The sequence below is a fragment of the Patiria miniata genome, unplaced genomic scaffold, assembly GCF_015706575.1.
Source record: "Patiria miniata isolate m_02_andy unplaced genomic scaffold, ASM1570657v1 HiC_scaffold_3, whole genome shotgun sequence".
NCBI lineage: Eukaryota > Metazoa > Echinodermata > Asteroidea > Valvatida > Asterinidae > Patiria > Patiria miniata.
In genome coordinates, this window is record NW_024037069.1 from 44,971,634 (window position 1) to 44,980,743 (window position 9,110).

General features: G+C 40.2%; 1 protein-coding gene across 1 annotated transcript in view; it reads left to right on the forward strand.

Annotated features, from left to right (window-relative positions):
* Positions 1-4,763, forward strand: part of LOC119738251 — a 12,200-nt gene extending 7,437 nt beyond the window's left edge. The window contains exons 4-6 of the mRNA XM_038213055.1: positions 532-585; positions 1,997-2,065; positions 3,469-4,763. Coding sequence (XP_038068983.1) covers positions 532-585; positions 1,997-2,065; positions 3,469-3,629 — 284 coding nt within the window. The 3' untranslated portion in view covers positions 3,630-4,763. The remainder of the gene's footprint in view (positions 1-531; positions 586-1,996; positions 2,066-3,468) is intronic.
* The last annotated feature ends 4,347 nt before the right edge of the window (positions 4,764-9,110 follow it).

Here is a 9,110-nt window from a genome sequence, read left to right on the forward strand (position 1 = left end):
CTCCGTTTTATCTTAAGTGGGGTCAGGGAACCAGACTACACGAATATGATTGGTTTTCTTGGTTTTTCCAGCATCTACGAGCCCAAAACGTGAAACAAGTCAGTGTAACAGTATTTGCTATAGCATACTAATCCTCCAAATCCATTTATTTCTGAAAATTGCAGCAAAAGCAAATGTTGTACATTCCCTTTAAGCCTGTTGTATTCTTAAAATGTTTTGGTTTTTTTTTAAGGCATTAATTCTGAAGAATTTGTCAGCCATGTCTGCTGGAAAGTCGTCACTCAGAATTTGGAGAAAGCAAACATATTATACGTTGGGATGATTGAAACTATGACCAGACCCATTGTGTGCCCTTCAGAAAATGAGTGCCCCCCCCTTTCCCCACCCCCCCCCCCCCACCCCCACCCCCCACCCCACCCCCCCCACCCCCCCCCCCCACCCCCCACCCCCCACCCCCCACCCCTCCCCTTCAGTCTGAATCTAGTACAAGTAAGTAATCATTTCATTCTGTGTGGGTATGTTTCTTTACAGGCTGTTTGTGCCCTCCAGAACAAGTGACTGTTCCGCAGGTCTATGCTGAGATAGGTAATAATATTTCAAGAGTGACTACATGCTTCCATTTTATTGTTTTGATGCATTTGAATGAAATGACCAAATTCATTTAGTAAGGGGCGAGTTTGAAAAGCTGTTCAAAATACTGTTTTAAGCAAACATACATTACTCATGGAACAGCAAAACACTGAACATTAAAGATCAACATTTGAAATAACTTTAATGAAATGCCATATCCTGTTCCATCACGCATTCATCACCAGTATACAAAGCTTAACCAATAGAACACAAGACCCCGGATGTCATGACCTGAATTATAAACAGGACAGAGGTCATGACATCCAAGCCAACAGTGTGGGGGCATTGTTCCATTGTAAGTACTGTGTGTTGTGAAAGCGGGTGACCTTTTGCTAAAAACCCGCTCATGGTTGGCATTCCTGGCTCCTAAATCACCATTTTATAACAATGAATCCTGTGGTTTTATATCTTGCACTCACTGACCACAGAGACCAGCAGCACTGGTATGACTAGTACGGCATTGATGGCATGGAGTGTGCAAGTAGGCCTATGTGCGTTCATGCGTGGACGGTCTGCCACTTTGGCTTGAAGGGTACGTCCCACACGCCCTCAATAATACCGGCTCCTTGTAAATGGACCAGGGTTTTTGGGACCACCCCCCCCCCCCCCCCCCTGCAATTTTTTTTCCTAGGAGGGATGGGGCCAAGTCGTGCATAATTCAGCTTTTCCTTGGAATCATTGCAATACACTTAGGTTCTCGTTCTCTTTTTCCCCTTAAATAAAAATTATCTCAGCGATAAATTTAGAGAAGAAAAATAGTCTATGCAAATGATCAGCGGCGACATGGATTCGAACCAGTTGCAAACTGATAAATGACCTGCCATTACTGAAGAGATGTAGACATGCAAACGTAGTCCCAAGCTTCTCCGCCTACGAGACCCTATCAAAGGAAACAATTCTGCTCAAATCATACATACTGCCAATAAAGCCCTACTCCGATCACAAATTGCCTCCACCCGATGTTGCCTATACCGAACCGATCAGAATTAAAGAGTAGCAAGGATAGTCTCCGCACGAATATGCACCCCACAGATTATGATAAGATATCCGCCCTCACGGATAAATCTGTATCACACACATTTCATGCCACCCAAAGGAAATAGATCCGAATATTCCAACCACTGATCTCTATATAAAGACATAGAGATCAGTGATTCCAAAGCCTCACTTCTTTTAACAAGAAAGAATGGACAGCACCAATTTTGGGGCTACCTGGGCCTCCCTTTATTTCAGAGACTGCAAGCAGTAAGCACTGCAAAACACTGCTTACATCAGTGTTGTAGAAGATCCTCAACAGGAAATCACTCTTTATGATTATAATTGCTGCTGTAGGAGCGTCATAATAAGCCATGTTATTATTACTCAGAAACAGAAATGCCGGCATCTGTCAGGACAGCGCCTGGGAATGAGGACGCAACATTTCTAACTGCAACAGGTAAAATGCACTGATACTAGCAGTGAAATAATATACACAATTGAAGCAGTCATATCTGGGCTGGTGCTGTGGTCTGCTACTTGTCCTTTAATGAGTGCGTTCGATTACTTCCGCCAGCTTACTCGCGCCTGACCCCTCGCGTAATGACAGACATGCGCGGTGGGGCTAAATTAACTAACAGTTTCGGGTAAAGTTTCGTGCAAGAGCTGGAAACATGGGCGTCGCAAGGATTTTTTTCTATAGGATGGCAAAACATATATTTTAAAAAATTCCTGTTTTTCGCAACATATTCTCAATTTATCAGTTTTAAAGGGGGAGTAGGGACATTTTGCCCCCCTGCTCCATTAAATTTACACCAATATGACTTCTCGCCTCTTTTCTCCACTTTTTTTTTCCTCCCGCCGGACTTGCATGGCCTTATGGGATACTTACCCAAGTAACCGGGTCGGTGAGTCGGTCACTTGGGCCAGGCTCGAGTAAGCGCGAGTAGTCACGTGAGAGGTAAATCAAACACTGTCGCGCTTGCATGAGTAAGCACGGGGGAAGTAATCGAATGCACTGAATGATATAACCCAGCAGAGGGCTATTATTTGGTAGGACTGGACCTGGCATCATCCCTAGAACCTCTTTCTATTAGACTCTGGTGTGGCGAGGCTTTTTTTCCCTCCTACTTTTTTTTTCTTAAAAAGTCGGCTGATGGTGCAGACGCTTTCATCCCCTGATGTTGTTGTTGACGTTTTGATCCCCTTAAAACTCTTTTAAAAAAAATCCTTCAGGGTGGAGCTTGAAATGACCTCAGTAAGGCCATAAGGCTTGAGATCTCAACTTATGATCTTGACTGATGCGAACAGTCTTTGGGAAATTTGGATAGTTAAGACCAAAGATCAAGACAAAAATCAGAGTAAACAGTAACGTCGGACCATACACTACAGCAACATCGACATTGTGCATGAGCTGCCAGGTTGGTCATTAGTCGGCTCCCTTACATAAAATTAAAGCGGTCACAGGTTCCAGATACACGATCATCTCTCCCTCAGTCTGGCTTCCAGACGCGCAATTACAAATTACAACACCGTCTGCAACTGATGCCCGACTAAATTTAGTACAAGATATATGAGAGCCCCAAGAGGCCACATAAAGCTTATAACTCGATCGTAACCCCATCTAAAATCACATTAAAATTGTGCAGCAGCAGGATTCCAATCAAACCAGTGAGTTTGGCAGTTTTGAGACATCATCTTACATTGGAAAAAGCTTTTCTGACACGCATGGCTACGGCGACGTGCTTGCAGACCAGAAACCAGGACTTTTTGTGGCCTTACATGTACCTTTATGTACATGTATTAGGAAATGTATTGAATCATCAACTAGCCTTAATGATCTTTTGATATTTTTTAACATAGAAACAAAAAATGTTGACCCTTCAGCACCAGCAGAGGAGGATAAGCCGCCTACCTACTCGGAGGTTTCACAAGGCAATCAATCCGTCGGCATTGATCCACCATCGCCAACTGATGCTTCCAATTCACAGCAGACAGCAGATCAACCAGCCATCAGTGCCTAGGGTAGTCATCCGCAATACAAATGCAAGCTCAGTACATGTACTTATTCCGGCTACATACTTCAACCTTCTGCATAGATTGAATTCTACAGCTGGGCAATTCCACGGTTACTCACGTTACATTTTCGTAACGTGAGTAACCGATATTGTGCGTCTTGTTCATCATACATAACACATTTTTCTGGATGTCATCTTTGGTGCTTAGATAGGTCTAGGTCTACTCTATCTACCATGGGGATAACAGTTATTAAACCTTTTCAGTAAGGAAGGAAACTCAAAAGTACATCAACAATGTAACTTGAGTAACCATGGAATTGCTCAGATGGATATTAATGCATATCTTTTTGCAGAAAATGTAGGAAGCTTACGCGGTGAATTATTGTTGGGCTGCAAAATTATTGTAAATTTGTAAAGCAACTATTCCAAAACTTAATGTGGGGCCTTTTTTTCAAGGCAGCATCGCTTGCAAAGGTGAATAACTTTTATAGCTCTAGAAAAATAGGAATTTCAAAAGTTCGTCTGTGTGAAATTCTAGAAAACCTTGCACAGATAGAACATTTTGATTCTTAAAAAAAACCTGTCATTTTGAATATTATGGATTTATTGTTAATCAATTTTTATAGATTTTTATAGATTTATATAAAAAAATTCATGTATTTGTGTAGCGAGAGGTATTAGAATAGGCTTCGGGCCACAGGGAAACTTTTTTAAGCCCAGGCATATGCCCCTGGCTTTTGTTAAGTTTTAAAATTTTGTGAATGTTTCTTGTTGAGTGGTCGGGCACAACCCGACCACTCTTTGGATTTGTTACGATCAATCTTTCTTTCTACCTGTCTTTCTTTTCTTTTTTTCCGTACCGCATGTTTCTGCGGGTTTTCTCCTAAACGGTTTATGATAAGAACTTGTAACTTTCAATATATATCAACCCTCATCCTAAGTGGTGCATATTACTCTGATCGGGCACTATACTCAACCATTTTTGACTGGTAACAGCGCCCTCTGACAAAACTCAAACTCAAAAATTTAATCTCGGGAAACTAAAAGCGTTCCTTTAATTGTTGAATTGCGTATAGTTGAATTGCTTATGAGTTAATTGTGGAATTAAAAGTTCAATAATAAAACCCTGAAACTTTGAAAGGTGTCTTTTCTTATTTTATATTATGGACAGAGGTGAGTTATAAAACACATATTGACTGGCATAATTCGGTCCCTAGTGCACGTCCATACCCCCCTCAGGCCTGTGATGAGTGACCAGAAGAATGTCCTATTTCCCTCGGCCTTCTGGTCACTCGCAGTCCCTCAGGGCGCATAGAAGTGTACTAGTGACATTGCCAGTCTATATGTGAATAATATGTTATTTTTCGCTGAATACGATTCCATTTTATTTTAATTAAAATTCAGATGTGCCACCCATCTGTCGGCGCAAGTGAAGGATCTACCATTTTCAAAAGGGGGATTGCTTGGCAAGTGGAAGTCCTTCAAACTTTTTAAACGTTTTTATTGGGGGGTGGGAGTGGATGAGGGCCTCATCATGAGGCCTTGCTGTCAATGTATAAAAAACTTCAATTCCTGAACCAACGAATAAAGATTTGCAAAAATGAGTGATTACAGTATTCAACATTTTTTTTTCTTTTTCCCCACTATGTAAACCATTAAGACTGATCAGTCGTGGTGGGGGGGGGGGGGGGGGGGGGGGGGGGGTGGTCAGGTGGGGGGGGGGGGGGGGTAGTTAGGGGGGATGGTCAAAGTTCGTGAAAAACAATCCTATGCCTGGGTTCGGTCAATGACAAAATAAAACCTGGCGTGAACTGGTTAATATCATTGACTTGACTGGCCAAGTTTTAGTTGCAAATGCTCTCTGACTTACCCGTGATGGACCGGCATTCCATCCAGGAGGAATAGAAATTTCTCAGTCGTTTCATGCCAAGGAAACCAGACATAAATGCCGGTCTGATGGGCCATGTTGGCTAGTGACAGACTTATAAAATACCAGTGCAATGCATGCACGAAGGACAACAGATGCATGCAAATGTGGCAGGGCCAAGTTTTAGTTGCAATTTTTTTTATGTGGATATAGTGTATTAAATAGGAGTAGCTCACCTTAGAAAAGAAAATCATTTAAGTTTTACTTAACATTCCCCCCTTTTGTTGGTACTTTGACCCCCTGTTTGTTTACTTTAGCCTATGTTCCCCCTATTTTAGCTGCCACAAGCCCCACTTCAGTTCAGTTCAGTTCAGTTCAGCAGACAAGCAGAGACAAAATACATGCATACTGTATTTCCTTCTAACTGCGGGAGTGCCTGTCCTCAGTGCTTGGGTCAAGTCTGTTGTTGGAGTCATTGGTTGGTCTCTTTTGCATAATAGTTTCATTAGAGACACACTCTCGGGAAAAAATGGTCCGGTTAACATTGTTAACTCATTTCTTATGATGGGACTGCGGTTTGGCCGAAGTCAATTGAGCGTGATCGGCAGCTGATAAGGTTTACGTACAAAACCCCAAGCCAACGAGGTTTTTGTATAGAAAGCTGCCGGACCACATTTTGCGAGAGTGTGCCTGTAATGCTTGAAGCCTGCCGGTAATGCTGAGCCTGCAAACTGCCAAAGTTACCAGTGGCATGCCTACATTTTCTCGTGCAAATAGGTCCCATTTTTGGACCCTAATTTTATCAAATCTGCTCTTAGATAATAGCCCAAAAGCCAGGGAGATAATCCTCGGCTATATTCGCACGATTCCATCGATTTTTAAACTAGACGGTCTCGTTTTTTACAAAAAAATTGTGGGGGGGGGCACTTTTCATGCAAATTAACGACTCGGACGCGTAGAAATTTTGAAACCGTAATCAAAATTATTGCGCCCGCTGTTGGTCTTATTGCGCCATTCAGATATTTCTTCTGTCTAGCCAACACCCCCCCCACAGCCATCCCCCCACCCCCCACCCCCCACCCCACCCCCACCCCCCCCCCCCCCCCCCCCACCCCCACAACACCGCAAAATAATAGTAAATAAATACTGTTAAAAATGTGCTCGTTTATTCAGAAATTCATGAAGCATACTCAAACTGATTGAATGTTTCCAAAGTGTCTTTCCCGTTTGCAAAAGTTCTTTTTAAAAGCCCGTCAACCATTAGAGACACACTCTTGGAAAAAATGGTCCGGTTAACATTGTTAACTTATTTCTTATGATGGGACTGCGGTTTGGCCGAAGTCAATTGAGCGTGATCGGGCTGACTGATAAGGTTTACGTGCAAAACTACGAAAGCCCTGTAGTGCCATCAAGTATATATTTTGTCCAAGTTCGTTTTTATGAGTTATATATTTCGCAAAGTTCGTTTTTATGAGTTATATATTTCGCCAAGTTCGTTTTTATGAGTTATATATTTCGCCAAGTTCGTTTTTATGAGATACATTTTGGCCAAGTTCGTTTTTATGAGTTATATATTTCGCCAAGTTCGTTTTTATGAGTTATATATTTCGCCAAGTTCGTTTTTATGAGTTATATATTTCGCCAAGTTCGTTTTTATGAGTTATATATTTCGCCAAGTTCGTTTTTATGAGTTATATATTTCGCCAAGTTCGTTTTTACGAGATACATTTTGGCCAAGTTCGTTTTTATGAGTTATATATTTCGCCAAGTTCGTTTTTATGAGTTATATATTTCGCCAAGTTCGTTTTTACGAGATACATTTTGGCCAAGTTCGTTTTTATGAGTTATATATATATATATAACTCATAAAAACGAACTTGGCGAAATATATAACTCATAAAAACGAACTTGGCCGAAATATATAACTCATAAAAACGAACTTGGCGAAATATATAACTCATAAAAACGAACTTGGCCAAAATGTATCTCATAAAAACGAACTTGGCGAAATATATAACTCATAAAAACGAACTTCGTCAAAATGTATCTCATAAAAACGAACTTAGGGAAATATATAACTCATAAAAACGAACTTGGCGAAATATATAACTCATAAAAACGAACTTGGCGAAATATATAACTCATAAAAACGAACTTGGCGAAATATATAACTCATAAAAACGAATTTGGCGAAATATATAACTCATAAAAACGAACTTGGCGAAAAATATAACTCATAAAAACGAACTTGGCGAAATATATAACTCATAAAAACGAACTTGGACAAAATATATACTTGATGGCACTACAGGGCTTTCGTACAAAACCCCAAGCCAACGAGGTTTTTGTATAGAAAGCTGCCGGCGGACCACATTTTGCGAGAGTGTGTCTGTAACGTTCCTCTTTTCATTTATTCTGTATAATTGTTTTCAGTAAATAAATCCAGTTTTAGACCATTGAAAGTCTGTTTAGTTCAGAGAGTAAAAGTTGACTTTGGTCAGTTTAGATCTTGAGCACTTAAGTTTCAGTTTTGAAGTTTAGACCTTGTCCTTTTTACCTTATTTTACTGAAAACATAACTTTTTGCTTCTTTTGTGATCAATATCTAGTACTTTTAACGAGGAAATTAAAGGTTTTTATTGGAAGTCTCTTTTGAGTTTTTAACTTGTCCAGTTTAATTCAACCTTGTTTATTCTATTCAGTAAGGTTGAAAGTTCATTTGGATTCTAGATGTTCATGTTTTTTTCTTGTACATTTTCTTAGTATTAGATACAGAGATTTTCTTAAATTCTTGACCATGTGCTTATGGCTTTTCATTGGAATTTCTTTCTTCCTATCCTGACTCACGTGGCCTTTCATACAGTGCCACTGGACTTGTTTTATTACCTGCCAATCCTGGAGTTAGTGTCTCCAACTCCCTTTGTATGACAGAATTGTTTATTGCTTAATGAATATTCATTACTTCATTTTCTTGTATATTTTCTCTTTTTGTATTTTCCCATTTGCAGATTTTTGCCAGCCTTGTTTTACTCTTAAGTCCAGTTAAATTCACACTGTTTTTAACTTGGCTTTTATCATTGGTTTTGGTTTTAGTTTCTGATTTTTGGTTTCAAGGTTTTTGTAAATAAATTATTTTTGGTTCCTTTTATATTGAAATCTAGAATTGTGTCCCTTGTCTCTATTAATTCAATTTCCTCGCGACTTTTCCTTTCAAAGATCCTGAATTTAGTTTAGTTTGAGTAGTCCCCATTGTGTCAGTTTTCACCGTCAGTTACACATATTTTTGCCCAAGAAAAAGAAAACTTGGAAACGCCCAAATAAAAATCTAATTTCTTTCTTGACATTGCATGTAAAAGATAGTGCATCTACAAAATTATACTGGGATATAAAGATCATGAGCCAATTCCATGTTGCTCTCACTTCGAAATTGCCGAGCTACAGCTGTTTAATATGAGGAAAATGAAAACAAGAGAGGGCGCTGTTCTGATTTCCATTTTGGGGGAATTCCCGTACAGCTAGCTACACCTGACCATCTGGCGGGAAAATTCTACGAAGTCAGCAGGGCCGGTCTACAAAAGTTAAGATTGATTCCGGTTGACCGCTGAGAGCAGTTGAAGTGGT